General features: G+C 35.6%; 4 protein-coding genes across 6 annotated transcripts; 2 read left to right on the forward strand and 2 right to left on the reverse strand.

Moving 5' to 3' along the window:
* Positions 1 to 8,504, reverse strand: LOC145209516 (actin-related protein 2). The gene is made up of 11 exons (XM_080079821.1): positions 8,394 to 8,504; positions 8,217 to 8,327; positions 6,869 to 7,017; positions 6,641 to 6,707; positions 6,482 to 6,554; positions 6,273 to 6,409; positions 5,954 to 6,039; positions 5,813 to 5,876; positions 4,909 to 5,054; positions 3,410 to 3,542; positions 1 to 1,763 (listed from the first exon to the last, which is right to left on the reverse strand). The coding sequence occupies exons 1-11, from the start codon at positions 8,439 to 8,441 to the stop codon at positions 1,593 to 1,595; spliced, it is 1,185 nt and encodes a 394-aa protein (XP_079935947.1). The 5' UTR covers positions 8,442 to 8,504; the 3' UTR covers positions 1 to 1,592.
* A 2,203-nt stretch (positions 8,505 to 10,707) lies between these two features.
* LOC145209510 (WD repeat-containing protein 20-like) lies at positions 10,708 to 18,734 on the forward strand. Its single transcript, XM_080079810.1, has 8 exons — positions 10,708 to 10,949; positions 11,531 to 11,662; positions 12,113 to 12,295; positions 12,682 to 12,828; positions 13,193 to 13,390; positions 13,831 to 14,949; positions 15,548 to 15,721; positions 16,662 to 18,734. The coding sequence occupies exons 1-8, from the start codon at positions 10,824 to 10,826 to the stop codon at positions 16,698 to 16,700; spliced, it is 2,118 nt and encodes a 705-aa protein (XP_079935936.1). The 5' UTR covers positions 10,708 to 10,823; the 3' UTR covers positions 16,701 to 18,734.
* A 48-nt stretch (positions 18,735 to 18,782) lies between these two features.
* Positions 18,783 to 22,209, forward strand: LOC145209517 (E3 ubiquitin-protein ligase FANCL-like). 3 transcript variants are annotated; one of them, XM_080079823.1, is made up of 6 exons: positions 18,784 to 19,051; positions 19,298 to 19,493; positions 19,551 to 19,884; positions 20,406 to 20,560; positions 20,673 to 20,767; positions 21,917 to 22,209. In XM_080079823.1, the coding sequence occupies exons 1-6, from the start codon at positions 18,933 to 18,935 to the stop codon at positions 22,074 to 22,076; spliced, it is 1,059 nt and encodes a 352-aa protein (XP_079935949.1). In that variant the 5' UTR covers positions 18,784 to 18,932; the 3' UTR covers positions 22,077 to 22,209. The 3 variants fall into 3 exon arrangements, with proteins under 3 accessions (XP_079935950.1, XP_079935949.1, XP_079935948.1); XM_080079822.1 differs by having other exon boundaries at positions 18,785 to 19,051; positions 20,648 to 20,767; XM_080079824.1 differs by lacking the exon at positions 20,673 to 20,767 and having other exon boundaries at positions 18,783 to 19,051.
* Positions 21,435 to 23,727, reverse strand: LOC145209514 (choline/ethanolamine transporter FLVCR2-like). Its single transcript, XM_080079819.1, has one exon. It carries the CDS (start codon positions 23,725 to 23,727, stop codon positions 22,312 to 22,314), a length of 1,416 nt encoding a protein of 471 aa, XP_079935945.1. The 3' UTR covers positions 21,435 to 22,311.

The following is a 23,727-nucleotide window of genomic DNA, read 5'->3' on the forward strand; positions in this document are numbered from 1 at the left end:
TAGGGAATGTCTGGTTATTATTATTATTGGTTATCAATTCTGGCGGTAGAGAGAAAATCACAATAGTCAGAATCGCATAAGAAACGCTCGCTCACGATCACCAGTAAGTAAATAAGCGGAAAACAACAGGAGAGGGCACAACAAGCGGCCCGTACACGCCGTATATAGATAATATTCAATGTATGCGTCTCTGTGCGAACGGTGGCCAAACGCGTTTGCATAGAGCAGGGCCAGGCCACGTGGTAAGAGGAAACACGACTCACGAGATGAACGCAGAGCGGATATTTCATGTGAAACTGCACAAGCGAGAAACAAGCCACCTTATGACACGATAGACCAGCTGTGATTGTAATAATTTTAGCGTATGACAAATTAATGACCGATAGGAAAAAAGAGGTCGAATACTTGGGGTTGTGCTAAGGGCCATCACCACATCCATTGTTAAGTTTTTACTGCGAATCGTGACGTGACATTCCACTGACGTCATGGTTTTGAAAACACATGGCGATTTATGTAAACAATCACGTCTCTATATTAGCGACGAAATCATTAAATTTCTATGAATGAAATTCGGCTACCGTGGCCTTACTGTTGCGGCGATATTTTTTTGACGATCTGGTCAAACCACACTGGTGCAATCGCGAAGAATAATTTTACGATGAAGTGTCCAGATGACGACACAAAAATGGTGGGACAGGGCGAAGGGTTTAATTCTGACGAAGTGCTTTTTAACGTGGTGTTACATTAAACAAAAGGGGTACAGTGTTTCGATTAACTGGCGCTTATAAAGTGAAATTTCGCCGCGTAGAAATAGTGGTGGACTTTTCTGGGTATTTCCTCCATATTTACAACAAATGCGAGCCAAAAACCTTATGAATCTGATGTATGTAGCTTCGTTGGTCGCATTTCAGCACGTTTTTATGAATCCTAATGCAGGTTTAAGACGAGCTTCGTGCAGTCGACCGTGTAATTGCTACTGAATGTTGACTTTTAAGCGTTGAAGCAAGAGTTAGGCAGAACATGCAAGTTTTCTCTTTTAGATTTTAAGTTTGCGTTTGACTGCACGAAGCTCGCTTGGAACCAGCTTTTTAACATAGCAAGCGTAAACAGACCCACAAATTGAGCAAGCGGGGAGAAAAGACGCGATAAAAACGAAAAAGAAGGTCTACTATAAGGAATCTGCGGGTACAGATGGATAGAAGCGAGACGCACAACACACATCTTAAGGGATATGACATAAAATAACAATTTCTACCATGGATTTTTAGGAACACATAGCCGGGATAAGGCAGTTTTGTCGAGTGGTAATAAACTGCATACTGTAGTTTTGATGCTCTACTGACATCTGGCGGCCGGATAAATATGCCTGCTGAGTGTAGAAATGTAGTCATGCTAAACAGGTGGAACTACCAATTTCTGTATGCGATTGTGCGGTTTTGGTACAGTTCACTATCTACGCAAACGCAGCGAATCGGTTATATAGAAGATAATGAAATATAACGGAGAATTAATCGTAGAGGATTCTTCGCATGATGGTAATGCCTTTTGGTGCTGCGTTTTTTTGCTCGGCCAAATAGGGTTCTGGATATAAATTACGCAACCTTGACCCCGAGTTTTTCCAGTACCCGTATTCCACTTTCTTCGTATTCGCGTCGGGTCAACCAGAAGTTGTCCTTGTCTTTCATGATGTCAGCCAACACGGCACCACCGAGGAAAACCATATGCTTCCTACGTGGTGGGTCTTCAATGCGGATCTTAAATTTCTGTTGAATCACCAGTGTTAGTTCAGATGAGATTTTAATATAGGCCAATATTAAAGCACTTTGTAAGCAGATTTGGTAGTGAGCGGTGGATAAGTAGGGCAATTTGTAAGAACAAAGCCAATATTATGTGTTTTGATTGTGTGCAATAATGAAGTTGTGCAGACAGATTTCTTTTCAGAAATTACCTTGAAGGAATTTGAATTGTGAACAGTTGTTAGTAAAGGTACTAACTTATCCAAAAAGTTAGAATGGGTTGAAGCACTAGTTGCCCAATTTTGGCCGAAAAATGAAAACGTTTGAAAATCATAGCATACTATGATTTTTACTGCAAATGGAACACTATCACAGCAAACTTCATGAAAACTAAGATGACTATGCTGGTTTATCAATACACATGAAGAACAACATATGTTGACAATGTTGTTTCACATTAGAACCCACCAGTTACTCAAAAGACTTATTATTGCATGATTGTAACTGCTGTGAAAACACACAACATATGTTCTTAACCTGTTATGTTTAATTTAAGTTTGACATTATATATGGGGACTGGTGGGGTAAACTAGGGCATTGGATTTATGGAGGGTTTTTACCTTGGACTTTCAAGTCTCGAGACTGGTTTTATTTTGTTCAGATTGTTTTGGTTGACAAATCTGTTGTATTTAAAAAAAGACTTGAAATTAAATATTTTTCTTTGCTCTAGCTGATTTTGGTTTCACTTTCACAAATAGGTTGAATCCCGCTTGGAAAAAGTTTGAATTTTTTTGTCGGACATGGACAACAAAATGTGCAAGTCTAATGCCCAATGGTAAATGTTTGGTTTTTGACTATTTCAGGATTTGAGAATATAGAACATGGGCTTTACAGTGTAATAAATTATATCAAATTCATGACAAACCATAAAATAAGCTACCACCTGCATAAGTTGTATGTAATTTGGACAGGAAATGTTTGTTCACTTAAAATTGGGTCACCAGCATTGCTTTCAGGCTATTACACACCACACAAACAGCAAACAAGAACTGAAAAATCAGCAAGCAATCAGAGCAAACACAATTCAAGCACAGTGCTTACCATATTCTATTGGATCCCAATGTTCGAAGGATAAGAGACGAATGAAAATCAGGAAACAAAAAGGAGATTGGGTTAAAATTACAATCATGCAAATTACAGTCAAGCTTTGTTAGTTAGACATGTATTTTGTTTTGGTAACAATTAGTAAAAATAATATTTTTACAAAATTGATTGCTTATTGAAAATCGAATGAAAAGAAATAGATCAAAGGAAAGAAACTAAACACTAGATAATTTTCATTTAATACTAGACATTTCTGTAAATTATTTGAATAAATACTTACATACAAATTGAAACTTATTAGGCTACATAAATAAAAGCTTAAACTAACTTTATGACCAGCTAATGTATTTATAAATTTAGGATAGTTTTATTAAGAACTTATACCATGTAAGATAAATATCAGTTTGATTGTTTGAGTATGTTACACCAGACATGCATAATGTTGCAAGAGAAGAATGAGGATCAGAAATATACACTTTTCTGTATGGGACAGTAGGGCACCTTTGGTAAATACATTGGTTGCAAACATAAACATACATGCAAAAGTTGAAACAAATTTTAAAACTTGCCGAAAATTTGGTGTGATCTCCTTTCAGTACATGTTGAAGATAAAGCTGTTTGATTTCCCGTTCCATTCGAGATGGAAGTCCAGGGAACATTGTACTTCCACCAGACAACACAATATGTTTGTAGAATTCGCTCCTGCAAAACGAGTCATTTAATGTTGTTTACCAACGATGTAGCTAAAGCAGGGCTGTACGACTGAAGTGGGAAGGTAAGCCAAAATGTATCATAAAATCTAGTCACTTGCCATAACATGTTGAAGTCATGGCTTGTGTTATGTAATAAAGTTATTTCCGTTTAGACCAGTGTTTCTGAATCTTATACTGATCATGTACCACCTGATAACTTTTTTTCCATCGCTGCGTACCACATAAACCAGCGGTGCCCAACTTTTTTTGTAGTTATTATGCTTTTGATGTATATTAATTCTATTTCACAGCCATTAATTGCAATGAAGTCTGTATAAGGAAAAACAATCATAAAATGTAATTGTTCTTGGCCCAGTTAAGGTGTGATAAATAGTGCAGTTCTATGCAGCATTGCAAAAATGGTTGAGAACCTAAAAATATTTTTCTGTTGACAAATGATACTAAACATATTTGCCTCCATGGACCCCCTGAAACCATCTCATATATACCTTGGGGTCCGTGAAGCCCAGGTTGGGAACCACTGACCTAAACCCTGTTTGAATCAATAGACCAAGAAATAGGCCTATTTTCTCGACCTGGCTAGCATATTTCGCTATTTCAAAAGAATGTTTTTTTCAAAACACGAGTTTCACGCCAATCAGGACTCATCAGTTGGGTCAGTTGGGATGCAATTTTTAAATCGGACTTAAATTAGGTCTCACAGAAAACTACTCGCATACCACCTGAAAAGTTCCGGTACCACAGTTTGAGAACCACTAGTTTAGACATTCTTTATTTGACCAAACAATTGTTTGAGAACAATACAGGAACTACGATATGCATTGTAAACATATGCATTGCAAATAACATCAAGAATGTTTGCACTGACATTTTTTAAAGATATTTTTAGGATTTTATGTTATGCACACCTGAGCTAAAGTTTAAGAGATGTTGATGGATTGTAAGTAAATGTGCAATGACTTTACGTGAGGCTGATGCCTTTATGGTCCAAATAACCAACTGCTCCACAAAGCTTAAATTGCTTTTACAGTTCTTCAAAATGTAGTAAGCACCCATTTTTGTTAGTTATATCATGTAAACATATCTATCTCAGATTATACCACTTAATCTGAAGCAGTACCTTAGCATAACAGGATGAACCAATCAGGGTGATGGAATTGGAGTAGGTGGAGTTGGAGAGTCATTTTAGACAATATTATGTAATACCGTTTTAATACAACTTCATTAAAAACCATGATAATGGCTTTGTTTTTAGTTCTATTAAAAAACTTTTGAAGAGTTGAGTCCAAGTTGGAAAATTTTAAACAAATGCCACATTTTGGAACCTACGTTCAATATAAAACTGGGTCACCCACCTAATGTCAATGTCTGCAGCTTGTATAGTGTTAAAGAGCAGCTCAGCAATTCCACATGATTCAATGTTGATGAGATGGGGTTGAAACAGAGCCTCTGGGGCTTCAAATCTTTCGCCGGCAACTTTAACCATTCGTCCGTCAGGTAGCTATGCAAAATATTTATACTTTGATTAAACACTTGATTAGCTGACAGTTTTTCAATAATTTTGCTTGTTTTTAGAAAACTGGCAAGAGAAACTACAGATATATAAATATTATGTTTCATTTTTTTTGACAATAAGATAGCATATCAAAGGAGCCAGTCAAAGCATACACTTTGTTTTCTGTTTCTATTTTGGAAATATTTGATGACCGTATAATAGATTACATTCTAGTCGGGTATTTGCACTTGTGGTAATTACCATGGAACTTACAATGACAAAATAGTCCTTGTAAGCTAAATCGTGAAAACTTGGCACTATGTATAGCCAGATACTGTGCTGTGCATAGCTGTTTTAGTGACAGTAGACCACGGCCAATCTACTTCCTGCTGTGGCGCATTCAAAACAATGTGAATGTGCTAACAGATTCTGAAGTTTGTACAGTTAGGGTAAACTAATAACAACGCAAGACAGTTTTTTGTGTGTGTTTTCCAATTTAGGTCAGTTCATTGCTCTTACAAGCAATACATGATATCACCAACAGACATATTTAATATCCTGCTTGACTACAGATGCACATGTTGATATAGAAACTAGTGCTCTGTTTACATAATAGCTCTTTTCCTTTTGTCTATGAGCTACGAGCAATCATCAAGATATGTACATGGTTTGGGTTATTGGACCCACATCAGTCAAATTGACTTGAGGTAAAAATGAGACATTTTTTATGACAAAAACATATTTGGTGAAGTTCAACTATGTACCTGGTAAGATTCAACAAGATATGTGGTTTCCAGTGCAAGTTTTTGTTCCTGTTCTGTGTCATAACTAAAAAGCAAAAATAGTTGCTCAAGTTAGTTTTTGCAGTGGAAGACTATAACGAACAATATGAATGTTGTACTTACGCAATGTAGCAGTGTTTTTCTTTTAACATTCTGACAGTTTCAAAGTCTGCTGACTGGTTGAAAACATACCCTCTCAATAACAAAAGCTGCAAAAAAACATTTAAATATTTTTGAATTATCACAGAATTGAAACCCACCTTTATAGACTGACATTTTAATCTCAATGATAAAGCATTTTTTAAACAGAATTGCCTTGTTGATACTTCTAATGAAGTAAATCAGCTGAATTTGTGCCAAATTTTATGTGCACAGTTTTTTCGCTTTACACCAGTCAGGTGATTTACATTTTGCCAATACTATACTAATCAGTTGACAATACCTTGATCAAGTATCTAGTAATATCTCTTCCAGCAACATCCAACCTTCTTGTAAGGTGAGGAAGGGAAAATCCCTCATACACTGGACAAATATGTGAAACTCCATCTCCAATATCAACTACAATACCAGTCAGAAGACCTGGAAAATGTTAAAAACAAATGTTGAAAACACTTACAAAATAGGAAACAAGGCATCCGATATATACTTTACCTTGTGCATAAAGTGTAAGAACTGCTTGCACTGCAATGTAGCATCCATCAAACTGATACTTTTCAAACATTCTCTGTGGTAAACATAAATGTGATAAACATGTGTTAGAAGTGCTTAGAACACATCCAAAAACTTCTGTTTATAGATACTCATACTGACCTCGACAATTTTTTCTCTATTCTTTGTTGGATTCATAGGTGGCTCAGTCAGTAAAACTCTGGAGTTTCTGTGAAAAAGAAGAACTGTCTATAACTTTGTCTACATTGACAATCTTGCACGGAAATTGTATAAGATTCTTAAAATAGGCATTTAGTAAATGTTTTTCACAAAACAATTTATTTTGCCTATATGTATAGATGTACCCTTTTTTAACATATATTAACACACCTTGGGTCAATATCCAGCTTGTCTGGTCCAAATGTGTAATCCCACAAATGTTCCATGTCTTCCCAGTTTCTTACAATTCCATTTTCTATTGGATAGTTTACTTCAAGTTGGGATCTTAATTTGCTGGCATCATCACCAATCATTAAGTCCTTAAATTACAAAATAAAAGATGTATTAACAGTCAAGTCAATAGCAAGAAATGTTTCATTTATTTCGCGATTTGAAACATTGTTACTGTAAACAGGTCTGAATATAACAAAATAAAATGGATTTTTTTTATGCTACAGGCAGCCTTTACACAAAATATCGCCACATATATACGCACTAGGTTCTTGAGTACTTTGCTTGCTTTTTGTCCCATACCTGTTATGTTAAATTTTTAGTTTTTTGTATTGAAAATATGTTTTCCTGTGAAGTAATGCTAAAAGTAAATTTTCGGGTTTCTCTTTAGCCTACTAACAGAACACTGTTGCCCTAACCCAGTGGTTCCCAACCTTTGGTGGACCGTGGCCCCCTAAAAGTCACTTTTTGGCCGTGTGGCCCCCTTTAAGTAACCCTGAAGGACCTGTGGCCCCCTTGTAAAATGTAAAAGGCAATCTCGTGTTGGAATTCGGTACTAATTTCGGCTTTAAACAGGTCGAATAGAGTAACCAAGAATCCACAATCGTGAAAAACCTCCATATAGACAAATAGTATGTGAAATAGTCGATTGAATTAGGAAAAAAAGTTACAAAGAAAATCGCTTTTAGTGGGTGTTTCTAGTGAATCTACACCCGTGGCCCCCCGGAACACAGCTCGTGGCCCCCCTGGGGGGCCATGGGCCCTGGTTGGGAACCACTGCCCTAACCTGTCAGTTGAAATTTGGTAACCTTTGGTCACACAAAATCATGTAAGGTCCTGATGCGTAAAACTAGACACTTCACCCAATCCAAGTTTACTTGGTTAAGAATTTTTTTTAAACTTTGTAGTCTTGACAGATGTAAAAAGTTTTTTTATGGCAAGTTGCAACCATATCAAGTAGTGTTTTACAAAGTTTAGGTAACTCCTATATGATCACAACTTTGAATCAACAAAAAAGCATCAAATAATAGTAGAATGGTCAAAAATTTGACAACTGTAAATATGATCCATACTTTAAGCAGTCTTTTTCACCATTTAAATGTTAACATATGTAGCTTTATATTACTAACGTATAGCATATAGAAACTAAAAAAATGTAGAACAATAAAAATAACAAATTGTGTTGAAGAGCACAACATTTTTTTGTCATGTTTCTGGAAGGTAACATAGTTAAAACTGCTTGATTGCGAATCAACACCGCTGTGATATAAGTTTAAGTCATACTAACCTTGATTTCGATTTCACCTGCTTTTGTTGTTGATCGCAAAATAGGTCGACCTACTAAAGCAGGGAAAATGTGTGCAGGAAAGTTGGATCCAGCCCATCCGCATTTCACAAACTGTATAGAAAACAAAAAATTTAGAGAATACATAGTATTTTTTAACTCAATATTGTTGTTACTTACTCCTGTTCCATTATCACAGACTACAACTTTCCTTCCTTTGCTATCCATATGGTTCACAGTTTTATTCTCAATACCTACAAGAAATAGCCTAAAAGGAAACAGAATTTTGACAAAACAATTTGCAATTATTTGATTTTTTTAAATCTATGTACCAAAATGCCATGCTTTTAATTCAACAGGTTTTATAGGATTTTGCCTTATTAGGTAATCATGTATTTTAAAAGGTTTCGTAGTTAGTTTTTCGCTAAATGTATTAAACACCTTAATCTGCTATAACATAAACTAAGCTATATAAACCAAATGTGTAAATTTAAACTGGTCCAGAAACAATTTGAAAATTTGACACACGCTTTTGGCCACATACGAGCACATTTAGATGCAAAAGAAACCAGCACAATTCGTACTACGCAATTTAAACAAATGGGTTAGCTATTTTTAAAACAATCTCGTACAGTAAACATACTGTAGTTAGCAAAATAACGTTGCATTTATCAGCTTTGCCAAGCCCAAGGAAATCTGGGACGACGAAATAATCTTTTATTGATCCAATGCTGTGCAGTCATACGCTGCAAAAAATATGTTGAAACTTCTTTTAATCCTAATTTTTCATTTGTAATTTCAAATGTGCTCTGTGAAATATTCAAAAAGAATACACGTCTAAAATACAAAACAACGTGTAAATTAAAAATCCTGAACAGCCTTAACACCTTCGTCATTTACAACAAACTTTCGTTACTTTGCCGCATTGGTTTAACCTTTCACCTTCAAGGGGAGCCGGTTCCTTATTCACTAGAGGTGTCATAGAGTCATTTTCCATAGACTTTTGCAGAAACAGCACTACACCTGAACCAAAGAGAATTAAAAATATTTTACGACCTATGTTTCTGCACCTTTTAGCAAGTACAAGCGTTTTTTAAAGACGTTTCAAAGTTTCCGCTTTGAACTTTATTACTTCAAGTAATAAAACTTGTGCACACCGAAGTATATACAAAACATAGACTTGGTTCACACAATTAGAATTCTTTCAAAAACGTTTAAAGTCTGATTGGTGATTACGATAATTCTGGACTTGATCGCTACAGTAAGTTAAAGCTATGAAGAAACGCCTAAGCTAAAATATTTTTAAAAAAACTTACCGTAAATGGAAAACTAATCAGGTTTCGAGTATAGCTTTCATTTCAACACTCATTGTTGGTGTTATTGGAAAATAACCAGTAACTTAAAATTACTTGAGCTTGCAAAATTAATGAGCAAAAACAAAAATTTTCTTTGCTATGATAATTTATGATGAAAATGCCGATACTTACCGATTCGTGTAAATTGCTCGCATGAAGTGGATGTAATATTTCTATATGTTGCAAAAACAACTTGCCGTGACGAAGGTGCAAGCAGTTTTCTAGTTTTCTATTTTGTTTCATATTATATTTAATGCCGATTAAGCATTTTTTATTACTTTTTGAAAATATAGTTCTATGCATAAGTAATGCAACGATGATCTACTTTTATTTGGCAGTGAATAATTAATAATTACCGTACACATAAAAATGAATTTTTCTGTATAAAGCTATGCAGTAAAATTAGTAGCATTTGTTACTTTATTCTGATTAAGTTGTGTTTACTTGTATATGCTTTAAGGAATAGAATTTCATTTTTGTATCTGTACTTGTAGTAAATTGTAACTGGTGACTGTTTCTTGTAAAGATTAAGTGTAAGTGAGTACTTCAGCTTTGGAAGCTGTAATGTTTAAATGCATTTCTATCAACCGTTTGCAAAAATACTGTGTTTGTACAGTACACTTCTAGGTGGTAGGACTTATAGAAGTTGGTTGGCAATGACCAGTTATGTAAACATGTTAGGCATGTTCATTTTGTAAGACTTTTTAGTTTTGACCCAGTTGTAAAAAAACTACAGATAAAATATATAAATCAAAAATGTTTTTAAAATGTTTCAAAGCTTTGTTTAAGTGACGAAATATCCATCAAAATAAAAATAAAGACTAAAAAGGTTTTCATATTTTAATGAAACCCAAACACCCCCTAAAAAAAAATTAAAAACATATTTTACCAGGCAAACAGGCGTATTCTAATTGGAGTTCATATATCACATAGGATGCATATAAATGCATGCTATTTACATATTTTCTGTTACATTTGTATCATTGTTTCGATAACAAGTTAAGTGATACTAACATAAGGAAAACAACAAAATATGTGTTCATGAAAGGCTGCTTTTTGTAGCAGGTTCAGAGTAAATTAAGAAGTGCTAGTTTTGGTCAAATTTTTTGCTTTTCTATTGCAACTTTTTAAGTGCTAAACTTTACTTTATTATTTTTTCAAGGTTTAAGTAGCTTTATCTCAACCATCAATAATTTCATCAAGTAACATGTGCTAGTTATGTGCGCTACATGTTGTGTACACCATTTGTTGTATAATGGCTTTGGAGGGTGCAAGTAAAGACAATGATGTGAAAGTACGTTTCAACATCAGGGAGGGAATTTACAAACAAATGCCGATTTCGGAATATTTTTACCCCAAAAGAGTGCCATATGTTAACCAGGTAACATAATGAATTCCTAATGTGCGAGATAAAAAAACTGCACTAAAATATTTATATCTTATCTCAAATGTTAACATGGGAAATGTATGTTGCTAGGGTATGGATTTATGTATGCAACCCAATATAGATTGCTAACATTTTCTCTGTACCATCATCCAACCATATACAAACTAGGTCATTTGTTAGAAAATCATGTGAAAGTTTGTTTGTCAATAAATTAATCTGCTTGAATTGTCCAGGATTTAACTGTAACCACGAGAGGTCAAGTTTTTGCTTGGCAAAAAATTAATATCATTTAGTTTTTTTTAATTTCTGAATATTTAGCAAGAAAATAGAAACTGATATGTATGCATCCCACGACATTTAACATTTACTGGTGTTATTGTCAGGTAAATAAAACCAAGTAACATCCCTTCCATTGGTTTTATTTTCTGTGAAAATGACAGCAGTGATTGTCAAAACGTTCTGATGATATATACATACACAAATAATGGCTTGTTTTTTTCTTGCTAAAATGATGTAGAACTGTGTATTGTGTACCTAAATTCTTAATTTTAGTTTATTTCTTATTTTTATGTCAGGGTCCAGCATCTACCTCAACAACTGTTAAAACCTCCATCACAAGAATTGATGATGGAGATGAAGATTGCGACAGAGTTTGCTTCACTGTTGGCCGAGAGCTGTTCTACTTTGGATACAAGTCTCTTGTGCAGGTAGGATAATTAATATGTTGCAAAAAATATTTTAAGTGTGCTAAATTTGTGTATCAGCATTCTGGTGTTTTATAATCTAAACACTTTTGCGTCTCCGTCCTTTTGATTACTTTTACATTATCGTTACTCAAGTAGCTATATAATTTAACTGCTCAAGCATTGTTGTAACAGAGGAAATGCCTCTGTTTTTTTGCCAAGAAGAAAAAATATGTATGTCCAGTTAAATAAGTCATTATTATTCTTTTGACACTGTTAATGTAAAAAAAGCTAATATAAATAATGTAAATCTTCACATATATACATAGTGTTGTTGTTTTTAGTGGGTATTGTTGCACTCAAACACATGGTTCATTATTATGAGAAAAATATAGGTTGCACATGTGCTGTGCATAGAACCAAATGCAAGCGTACCAAATGTATGTTTACTATCACCACAAAAATATTTTGCAGCCATCCCAGCACTTGGAGTTTCTCGACAAGAGAACTTACAAAGGTGTTCAGCCCACATGTCATCACATAAACAAGTTTTCTGCATCAAATGAGACAGTGAAAGTGGCTGTGGGTTTTACAGCTGGCCAGGTTCAAGTTATTGATGTGAAAACTAAACAGAGCCTCCAAATTATGAATGAAGATGTGAGTCTAATTTGACAAGATTATAAATTAGTGTATTGTATTCATGTAACTGTGTTGTTAGGAAGTGATTTATTTTGTAAAAACTTGTGTTGTCTGTGGCAGGGTTTAGCCAATACTTTTTGGGGTGACTCACAAAAAATGATACCAAAATCTTTTAGAAAAACTGTGCTGCAGTAACTTTGGTTTAAAATACATATTGTGTAAGCATTAAGGTAAAGTGCTCATGGATCTTTTAAATGTCAAACTATTGGTGAAATTCGAAACTAAAATTTACAAGCTATTTTTAGTCATAAATGTGAGAGAAATGCTTTGCAGGGGCATGTTAGATCCATATTACTGACAACCAAATCATTGTTGAAGCCTAATCCTCTTTTTACCATTTTTAGAGGTCTGTTGAAAAGTCGAGGGTAACTTGTGTAAAGTGGCTCCCAGAAAGTGAAAATGTTTTATTATCGGCCCATGCCAGTGGTAACATGTACACTTATGATGTGTCACAACCATCTACCAATGCCCTGCCAATATTTCACACCCAGGTAGGAAAAACGCTAAATGTGACCTACTCGCTGCCTAACTGCGTAAATACAAATTACTTGAGCAAACAAACTATGCATTTTGTTGTGTCACCGCCTATGTGTTTTCAGTGGTGTGTAGTCTGTGCCATTGTTAATTGCCTTTACTTTTCACAATTTGTGACCTTCACAGATCCAAGGCATCCATTTTTTTTCTATCTGACTGGAATGGATGCATTCATTTCAAACCATGTAATATAATATTTTGACACAGATATTTACTTGTGGACAGGTTTTGTGTAAATCAGCTAATGTACTGTAGGCCTTGTACAAGACGTTTGCATTTATTCCTAAAAATGGTGGTTTCATAGTTATTTTATTATCCTAGCCTCACATACTTGGTGAAGGTTACACCATTTATGCCCTCAAGACAAAAACCACATCTTCCTCCACATCGTCAAATGGAAATGGGAACAATGCCACAACCAAAAACCCACTGTTTAAGTGGATTATGGCCACAGATGGTTCTGGCATTCATACATTTCAGTTTTCACCTTGTGGTCGCTTTGTCGCTGTGGCCATGCAGGTATTTTTGAATGACTTGGCTAAAATGCAACTTATGTCAAACTGTACTGGTTGTCTTCTGTCAGTTTTGGTGGGTTTTACATGATAAACAACAGATACAATTTGGGTGGTTTGTCTCTCAACTATGTGTGTTAAGGTTAAGATATCTCAACAATGTTTTTACCCATTTTATCTCATTCTCATCCTTAGTATGTTGTATATTTGTAATGTTTTAAATGGCTGTGAACAATTAAAACTTGTACTAGATCTAACAGTTTTTGTGTTTCGCATTGACACTTATACTGGGTCAAATCTTCATCTTTTAAACTAACTATTTTTTTAACAAAATCAATATAACATTGTATTTGCGGTTTAAAAGTGGTGAAAGTATATTAGTTCTGCAATTTATACCACTTCATCCCTGCAGGTTTTAACAGTTTTTTTTCTTAAACATTTTTTCAGAATGGCTACCTTCGAGTAATTAACCATTCCACCTTTGAAATGCATGGCTGCATGAAGAGCTACTTTGGTGGATTACTTTCTTGTTCATGGAGCCCTGATGGACGCTATATAGTGACTGGTGGTGAGGATGATCTGGTCAATGTGTGGTCATTCTGTGAGAAATGCGTTATAGCTCGTGGCTATGGACATCGATCATGGGTTAGCGAAGTATCATTTGATCCTTTCTGTTGTTTTTATCCAAATGACAGTGACATGAAAATGTTTTATGGTATGCCAAGTGTGGCAGACCTATATCCAAAACACAAAGCCCTGGCTGGACAAGACTGTGCTAATAATAACTCCTGTGAAAATGTTGACAACCCAACTCACAGTAGTACAGGTATGGGCGATTTCGTGCAAAGAAACAATTTTTCTGAGGACAGCAGACCGCATTGCAATGGCGAAGTTGGTCTCATGCCTCACAGTAATATGAGGCGATTAAGGACATATAGCAATGTTTCGAAGTTTTCAAGACTAAGTATTGGTCTTGATCCATGTTCTCCACCCATATGCTATAGGTTTGGTTCAGTGGGCCAAGACGCTCACCTTTGCTTATGGGAAATCGACGAAAACATTTTATTTAATTCTCGTAAAAACAGACCCACTGTCCTTACAACTACCCAGAAGAGAAGGCCAAGTGTGGGTAGCGGTGGGGACTGCTCTGCTGCTTATAATAGCACAACAGACAGTGGTTCCGAAGTACCCGTGAATGGGTCATCAAACTCTGAGTACAGCAGCAATGGGAGTTATGGACAGTATCACTATTACAATAATATTTCTGGTGGCAATATTGATGTTTCCCAGTTGGTAACAACAGCCCAATCGAGTAATGCCAGTAACTCTGGTACATCTGCCACGCTTAATCTGCAAAAAGACAAAAAGCATTCGAGACAAAATGCTTCCAATGGCGTTGCAAGCAAGTTTGCAACACTTGGTTCCCACGAACGTAAAAACAAAGAGGGAAAAGAACACAAGCGGAATTTGAGCCTTCCTCATTTCAGCTTTAGAAGCACTTCAAATCAGAATGGTGGTGCTAGTACGAAGTATGGAATTTTGAACAAAAAGGCTCAACCACCCCAGGTACATGTATTAAGTACTATATGTTTTAACTTAATGAATAAAATGTTCATTGTGTGTACAGTACTGATATAGAAAAATAAAACAATGCTAAAATGGGTCATTAAATCAACCTTAGTATGGACAAACAAACTAATGAATGGATAGCGATGGGATTAAAGTAAAAGTCTTGCCTCACTTATGTTTACATCCTTCTCCAAATGTTACACAGTACATACTATGTGGGCAGGGTGATTCACTTCTTGTAAATCTGTGTAGGTCTGATTACTGGGCAGATGTACTTTTACCTCACTGCAGAAAATTATATATATATTACTAGTATTACCTCTGAAAAATGTGTCTAGCCAAATGTGGACTTGTTTCATATTGATATGTCATGTTTTTATGCCCACAATAAAAGTAAAGTTAGTGTAATACTTTAATGCACTTAATTTGCCTAAAAACAAAACAGTCAGAACTTTGTACCTTATTGCTCTCTGACAGGTGTTTTGATTAAATGTTAAATGAGTAGGTTTGGAAGAAATAACAAGTTTTTTCTTTGCATATTTTGGTGAAAAGGTTGCCTGTCATGGCACAAAAATAATACTATTTTTCATTTTAGCTGATCAAGACTCTTGGGACAACACTCTGTCCAAAGTTGGACGAAACCACACTGCTTGAACCCCTTGTGTGTAAAAAAATTGCCCAAAGTCGAATCACTGGCATTAACTTTATGGAAGACTGTATTATTACAACGTGCCAAGATGGTTACTTACAACTATGGAAAAGACCTAACGTAAGTGATGTAAAATCTTTTTAAAATGGATTTGTACAGCACATTGCTGATCGTCTTTTTTTTTATCTGGCCTGAAACATTTTGTAAAAGTTTGTGCCCATAAGTTTATACACATGTCAAGTCTTGATTATTCAAAGCATGTTGTGACAGTGGTTCTCAACCAGTTTTAGACCATGGACCACCAACCAGTAAAAATAATATGGTGAACCATTTAAATTTTGAGAAGGATTGAAGTAAGCATATGCAACAATCATTTCAGCTTGAAACACTGATTTTCAAAAAGTGTGATAAAACTTTTAAGAGCTAACATTTTGACCCTGTTTTAATATATCTTATGCAATCATCTCCAGTTTATCACCAAATTTAGTTGCGTACTGTGGACCACCAGTTGAGCACCACTGATCTAATAGTTAAATGCAGGGAATACAAACCCCATTTTATAGCTCATTGGTTGTGAAAACTGGTTTCCCACAAAGTATCGCTACTCTGGATTTGATCTGGCCTTTGTTATACTATGTTGATAAATAGAGAATACCAGAAGAATAAGTTTTTGGAATGAAAACAAACTTTGCTTGATTCTTTGCAAGATAAGTTTATGAATCACTGTCTCTTAAAAAGAGCAAATATTCACCTTGCGGCCGCTTATTTTACCAACTTATTATTACCGAGTTTAGGGGAGCAATTCCACACATTTTTAATTGAGGATGTGCCTTGTCACTATTAATCAAATAAATATAGGAAATTAGATGGTCTGTTACATCACTAATGTAATTTGTACTTCTAAAAAAATGCCAACTGTCAATTACATTTTTTAAAACTAGAGTTTTGATTATACTAGGGTTCAATGTTTTGATGGCTTTTTTTAATACAGACCAAACTGCCTATAAATTGTTATAGGGCAGTTGTATATTCTAAATTAAAGTTTGTATTTGTTTTTCAGCCGCGTGCCACCTCGCCTTCACCTGACAAACCAAAATGAAAATGTCAAAACTAACATCCCCTGCCACATCTTTTGGAAACTTGCGATGAAAGTTGGTTGTTTAATGGATCCACATAGTACAAACGAATATTTTTACAAACCTCCATACCGTATCATAACACATAATGTCATCCAAAGTTATAGTGATTACTGAATATATATGTTCAATTTAAGAACAGCGTCACATTACTTAACTATTTAACTATTACATACTGGCATGTTATGATAGGTTTGGGGATTTTAATTTTAGCACAAAAGGAATATGTTAGGGTTGAAAAAAACATTGTAACACATTGTAATTGTACATGACGTTTAGCTTTTCTCGCTCCGGACGAGCTGACACATTTTGAAGTTTTGGCACTTCCCTATTTCTTAAGCTTCAATTTGAATTTTCTAAGACACTTTATCAATTCATTTCCGTGTAACTGTCGCCGCTCTTATTGCATTTCCACTAATGCAATGCCAGCGTTATGTAATGGAAAGTATTTGTGTTTCACTGTGCATGCTGTTCAAATCACTTTGATTCCTATCAATTGCTAATAAGCTATCGTGAGGTCTTCCATAAAGGTATTTCAAGGGCTTCTTAAGTCAATTTCGACTGGTTGATGATTTACAGCAGTACTGACTTTAGTTACCTTGCTTGTGGCGTTGGTGATGGGATAAAATGCATGGCATCTGTTGCGTGGAACTTCTTCAAAACGCAGAAAACTTTTTGCCCGCAAGTTTGTGTTTAGCTCAAGTGCTTGGTCGTTGGAGAGTTTAACTTTTTGATTGTTCACAACTAGCGGCTCAGCTCTTTTCGTGCCTTAGTTCGCCGTATTCTTTTGCCATGTCCTGTCCAAACTCGGGCATAATTTTTCACTTTATCCTGTACAACTCGAATTCATACCCATACTGACCCTTTTGGCCCCAAATTATGTACTTACAAACATCAGTAAACTTTATAAAACTTGATTTTGCCAGGGTGCGTTGTCAAGTAAACATAATAAACCAAGAAATATAGTCTTAAAAAATTCTTGCCAATTTGTGACAACTTTTATTCAACATTTTGGATGACGGTATCACTTATCAGTGTGTCCTGGTTTCACCTAATGCTCCTCTCGCAGCTAAATGCCCGACTTTGTCACCTAAAAGCAGTGACGATCGATGCCAACGATTTTTCTGACCTTTAACGGCCCGTTTTTTCTTGAAGCTAACTTTCGGTGGCTGAGCCATCTTTAATTCATTTGAAAACTATTTATGAAATCTTATATCATCGATACCTTACCTGGACAGCTTCCTCATGGGCGGACCATGTATTTCAGAATAGTGAACCCTTTTTCAGTTTTTTTTGGACTGGGTAAAATTGCATCTTCGTGTACGTACACGGAGAAATTTTCAATGAGTAAATGACAAACCCTTAACAAATTGCTTTTTTAGGTTTTAATTTATACAGTAATGCGTGTTACAGAAATGGGTAATTAGACCACTATTTCGTGGAAGGACCATTCCCTTGAACATTCAGTATGCCAACATCAAGAATACAAATACAACTTGTTATTCATTTGCCTAGCCATTTTTCCATGCACCTGCTGATTTGCTATAATCGCTTTTACGACATGAACATCCCCAAAACAACCTTTTTTGTTTGTCAAGCACTGTTATACATAGTTATATGTATAATAGTGATCGCTTTAGACAGTTTTCTTCTTTTTTGGCTACTGACCCGTGTTGAATCGTAAATGCGCAGTGTTTTCTTTCCTTGGTTTGTTTGTACCATATAATTTCACTTTTTGCGATTGTGTCAAGTGAGCACTTTTGTGAATAAACGAGTTTATTGTGAAATGAAACAAAAGAAGTACGGTAGGAAATACCGTTTATCGAGATATTAGGATTTTTTGTAACCTCTTTTCTGTTTGAAAACAACCATAATGTTTTACGGTCGAAGTGATGCTTTGTGTTTACAGGTGAGGATTGGTTTAATTTCTAGCAGTACGCAACTTGATTGCCATCGCTCGAGTCATTGGTACAATTTAATAAACAAAATTTAAAAATCTTGTAGCGTTTTTTGTCACAGGCGACACCTAGTGTAAGTGGGGAACGTATCTGTGCGGGAAAGTTTACCTTGCTAAAATTTATGTCACGTGGGATTATAAAATTCCCAGAAGAGTTACGCGCAATCTTTTCTGGCTGATCTTGTCACAACAATGGCCACAAGCACACAGTATCGAAAATATGTGATCCAGTAGCAAAATGGAGAAGTTGTTGCCTTTGGATTGCGCCTCAAGCAAGTTTGATGGATTTGTTTGTGTTAATGGCAAACCCTTTCGTGTCCACATCGTCAAACCCTCTGGATCATTACAACAAGCAAAGTAAGATTTTCATTGTTCAGCAATATAAAAGATTTTTTTGACTATTTCACTAGTACAATTTTAAAATACTAACTCAGCTAAACTTTTGCAAATTTCTTAGATTTTTTTCTTAGTTTGACTTTTGACTCCTATCTTTTTCGAAAACTGACCAAGTTTAAGAATGTTAACTTGTTTTGTGACCCTTGTAAGTTTTGCTTTAAACATAAGTTAACATTATACACAACTAACTAGTTGATAATCTTCCAGATTTAGTTGTGATTGGAAGCTTCAGAATCTCCTAAAGAAGCACTTGCCTCTACTCCAAAAAAGGCTTACGCAGTGTAAAAACTTGGAAGATTTTATCGATGAAGTGCAAACTCTTGCTTCACATTCACCTGTAGCAGCAGCAGAAAAAAAGTTATCTAATATAGGCTCCTATGGAACTATCATGCAACATATTGAGGTTTAAATTGGATGCTTTTGTTACTTTGCCTAGGTTAGTTGACATGTTTTTTTATAGGAATTGGGTTGGGAGTTTTTAAATGACATTTCTGATGACTTCACACAAATACAATTAAAAGTATGTGATTCTAATGAAAGAGTGCATATGTTGTCTCTATGTTTTGATGCAAATTACCCCCAAACAAGTCCAAAGGTTTCAAGCACCCTTCCATTTTCCTTTGTTCCTCTTTGGGCTTCAGGAAGCACTTTGTCAACACTGTGTAGTCAGTTTAAAACTACATTGCTACTCTATGAAAGATTCTGGGATGAGGTTGAAGAGTTAAAATATAACACTTGGATTCTTGAACCAGAATGTCCTAATTTTTCTGCTACCACATTTCGAATTGCTCTTGGTAAGTGAAGAAGTTAGTCATAAATGTTGATCAATACACACTTACTAACAAATTATTGATGTAGTTGAATATTTGGAAAAATGTTGTAGAAAAAAGTAATAAGAAAGAAGTGTATTTTTTACATATATATTTCTCAAATAAGGTAAATGGTTTCCAGTTTTTGTTTGGTAACTAGCACACTGGTATGCGACCAAGCTGTTTTTTAGTGTCATTAAAACTGTAGCTATATACATTTTATAAATGTACATTTGTTTTCAAATTGGGTTGCATGTCTTTCTGGGATCCTACTAAATTTTGATGGTAAACACATATATGTCTGCTGTAATATGGAACAGTAAACTAAAAACGTGAAAATATTTAGCACAGTAGTGTGTGTAAAATGTATTTCAACTGATTTTCTGTGCAATGTTAGCTCAGAAGAATATACAAGCAGTTGTGCATAACACAGTCGGCTTGTTGGCAAATTTAGTTTTTTGTCCTTGGTGCAAACCACATTTATATTTGTAGATCTGTGTTTTTAGGATCTAGTTGTTCAATGCACTTGAAAGTTGACCCGCTACACCCTGAGGTTTTACCTGAATGCCAGTTTCTTGGTGCTGATTGGGCAATATCTCCTTACAGGATTAAATTTCAAGCAAAATTTGAGGATTGGAATGAAACTCTTAGCATATTTCAGGTAGAAACTACAACATAGTTTGTTTAGTTAATAAGAATGTGTACCTTGATCTGATTTCAGTTTTAATACTAATATAATATATTTTAGAATCTAAAAAACCTGCTTGAAATAGACTTTCCTCATAAACCTCATGATGGGTCACAAAGTGTGTCATTGCAATGTGGAATTTGTTATGCCTACAGACTGGAAACAGATATTCCTGATCAAGTAATGATAGGAACTAAGTATTGCTTTAATCTGTCTTTTTTCTTTTGTGCAATGCTGGTTTGTTCCAGCCGTTTGAAAAATACTTAAAACTTTTTTAATTCATCCAACTAAAAGTTATTTTATTAGAAGTCGATCCGCCCAAAGTTTGATCCTGCTTGACTCGTTTTTCCTACAGACCCTTAACGCAAAATTTTTAAAACGCTAATTGTTGAAGTACATGACCCAGGAGTTTAATATTGTTGGTCAGTGCATTGGAAAGAGTTTTGTACTTTAAGTTTAATTTAACGATTCCCCCCCCACAAACTAAAGGTTTTTAAGCCTAAAAATACAACTCCTAATGTGCTGAAGCTTTTAACAATTGTAGATATACTGCTCATTGATGCGATGCTTACATTTTTTAGCACGATCGACTGAGTGATTACTCTAACAACCCCAATATGCATCAAAACGTTCAAGCCATTATGATCTAATCTAGACCCTGCACCACACGCGGCGCTAGGAGAGTAATTCAAGTTTACGATCGACGCTTTAGTTTACGATCCTGTTTTACGCATGAAAGCACTTGCAACCAGACAACGTCACGCCGTTCAAAGTCAACTGTTTCGATTTTTACGCCGCGATATACTGTAATTCAGTGGCTGTAAGTTTTCCAACAATAGTAAGCTGGTTCAGGTTACATGTTGTATTTTTTTACTTGGCACACGACAGCAACTCGTCAAACGACGAACTGCATTTTATCCAATCCGTTTAAAAAAGTCATTTAAAGGTCGTTGTTGACACGGCTACCAAACGACCAAATGTTGCTGCAGGTCAACATATGCATTTTGCGAAACACAGTCAAGATGATTTTACCACAACGTAAAATCTTACTATGCCGGTGTATGTAATACCTTTTGAGTTATCGGACAGAGGTTTCCAAATTACCAAATTTATTCCTTGCCTGTTTGTCTTTCTTAATGAAAAAACGTCTTTGCCCATATGCATGCGCATTTGTTTGAGCACCCAGTCATTTTGCTAAATGCTGTATAAAGTTAGGAACCCAAAAATGTGGTTAATATATTCTTTAAAAGAACGGCGAAAAAAACAATAACCTAGATCTGTGGTTAAGAAATTTATCGTTAAACGATGTAATGTGATTTTAAAACACAGATATGCAATGAACGTCGATGTGGTCAGGCTTTTCATCACCAATGTCTACTTGAATGGATCCAAACAATTCCAGGAACAAAACAAAGCTTTAACATTTTGTTTGGAGAATGCCCATACTGTACCAAGCCAATTAAACTTCCCATTTTGCACAAGTAGTTGAGGCAAGTTCAGTTTTTACTCTCTTTGGTTGCGGAAAATGTTGAGTTCGGACGCAACTTGCTGTTTGATTTCTTGATTCCAATTATTCAGTGTTAGAGATAAACGTATTTGAAAAATAAAAAACACAAACAATAGGTTTTTATGTTTGTGATCACAAAACAAAACGCTTTAATTTTTTCAATGTTTATTTTTTATGTCATAAATTGTTCTGCTTTGTAATGTCATGCTAACATATTTTACTCCTCCGAATCGGACCCCAAAAGTTGCCGACGTTCACCCTTATCTTCTGCTTCTTGTCTATGGAGCTTCATCCTTTTGCAAGCGATAAACACTCCGGAGAAAAACAGAACAACAGCTGGAAATCCCGCTGCGTAAACTACCTTTGTATTTGTTAACAAGGCTCTTCCCGAAGTGAGCCATGAAAATACTATAAGGGTTGTTACCCCTTCTGTTAGGGCAGTTACTTGCATAGCTGGCTTCGGATATGTGACTTCGCGCAAAAGTTCATATAGTGCAGGGTTTGCAAAGCCACAGAACAGCCCTTGTAAGACAACTCCTACTTCCACTGCAATTAAAGACTTACTAAGGATACCTGCGATCATGGGTAGACATGAAAGAAAACTGCCTCCAAGTCCCAACAAAGCCATTGCTTTGTAGTTTTTGTGCTTTCTGATGATCGGTCCCACGATAAAACCGCCAAGTGTGGCTGCAAAGCTCATTCCCATCAAAGCATAGCCTGCTTTTACATTAAGACTAATATCATTGTCGAACGTTGCATGGAGGATTGAAGATAAAAGCGTTATGTGGTATCTGATAACCGCCAACGCTGTACTAATGGCCCAGGTCGTTATTAGGAACTGCAGATTCTTTAGTAGGCCACCAAACAAACGAAGCAAAAGTTTAATTGTTTCCAATGTTTTTCCGGTTTTTGACTTGGTCTTGATTACAGCGGCTTGTGCATAACTCGGTGGCTGATCTGGGGCTTCGTCAACAAAAACTATTACACTGATTAACATTAACACCATGAGCACCGTCATGCCACCGTAATAAGACGCGAGACGTAGTTTTATATCCGTGTTTTGCATTTCGGAATTGACCAGTAACGTTGGTGCTATCGATCCAACACCACGGCCCAGAGCTCTGGCTATGGTATCAACAGCTACAGCAATTGAAACCTCATGAGCTGGAAACCATACTGCCGCCGTTTCTAGAGCTTGGGCAGCAAGGAGAGTAGAAACTAGTCCAGTGATAAGTTGTCCGCAAAGGGTAAGTGCGTAACCTTGTCTAAAAAGCGCTCCAATAGCCGAAAGAAATAGCCCAATAGCAAACAGGCTGTATTGGAATATATACGTCTTTTTAAAACCAAGTCTTGATGATATAATTGCAAATGGTAGTGTAAATACAGTTATTATTATGCATCTTGCTGAGGATAGGAGATCGATCTGCCAAGCTCCAACTTGGAAGTAATGAACTAAGACGTTATTTATTGCCCCGTGACTGGCTGAATTCAAGCAGACGCCGAATGCCAGCACAGCAAAACTTGCAAGTACGAACCATCGAATTTTGTAAGATTTAATTGAGTTTTTGTTGTCTTTTGATATATCTGACTCTTTGTCTTCTTTTTTTCCTTGCAAATATATTTTCTCGACCAT

The sequence above is a fragment of the Phallusia mammillata genome, chromosome 1 (assembly GCF_965637545.1).
Source record: "Phallusia mammillata chromosome 1, kaPhaMamm4.hap1.1, whole genome shotgun sequence".
Lineage (NCBI taxonomy): Eukaryota > Metazoa > Chordata > Ascidiacea > Phlebobranchia > Ascidiidae > Phallusia > Phallusia mammillata.

Excerpts from the sequence above, each read along its gene's own strand:
- LOC145209510 (XM_080079810.1), top strand. The coding sequence starts at position 10,824 with ATGGCTTTGGAGGGTGCAAGTAAAGACAATGATGTGAAAGTACGTTTC. Across the intron at positions 11,663-12,112 it reads GATACAAGTCTCTTGTGCAG|CCATCCCAGCACTTGGAGTT; the intron begins GTAGGATAATTA and ends AATATTTTGCAG. Across the intron at positions 14,950-15,547 it reads AAAAGGCTCAACCACCCCAG|CTGATCAAGACTCTTGGGAC; the intron begins GTACATGTATTA and ends TTTTCATTTTAG.
- LOC145209517 (XM_080079822.1), top strand. The coding sequence starts at position 18,933 with ATGGAGAAGTTGTTGCCTTTGGATTGCGCCTCAAGCAAGTTTGATGGA. Across the intron at positions 19,885-20,405 it reads CACATTTCGAATTGCTCTTG|GATCTAGTTGTTCAATGCAC; the intron begins GTAAGTGAAGAA and ends CTGTGTTTTTAG. Across the intron at positions 20,768-21,916 it reads AAACAGATATTCCTGATCAA|ATATGCAATGAACGTCGATG; the intron begins GTAATGATAGGA and ends TTTAAAACACAG.
- LOC145209516 (XM_080079821.1), bottom strand. The coding sequence starts at position 8,441 with ATGGATAGCAAAGGAAGGAAAGTTGTAGTCTGTGATAATGGAACAGGA. Across the intron at positions 8,328-8,393 it reads TCTGTGATAATGGAACAGGA|TTTGTGAAATGCGGATGGGC; the intron begins GTAAGTAACAAC and ends TTTTCTATACAG. Across the intron at positions 7,018-8,216 it reads CAGGTGAAATCGAAATCAAG|GACTTAATGATTGGTGATGA; the intron begins GTTAGTATGACT and ends TTGTAATTTAAG.
- LOC145209514 (XM_080079819.1), bottom strand. The coding sequence starts at position 23,727 with ATGGTCGAGAAAATATATTTGCAAGGAAAAAAAGAAGACAAAGAGTCA.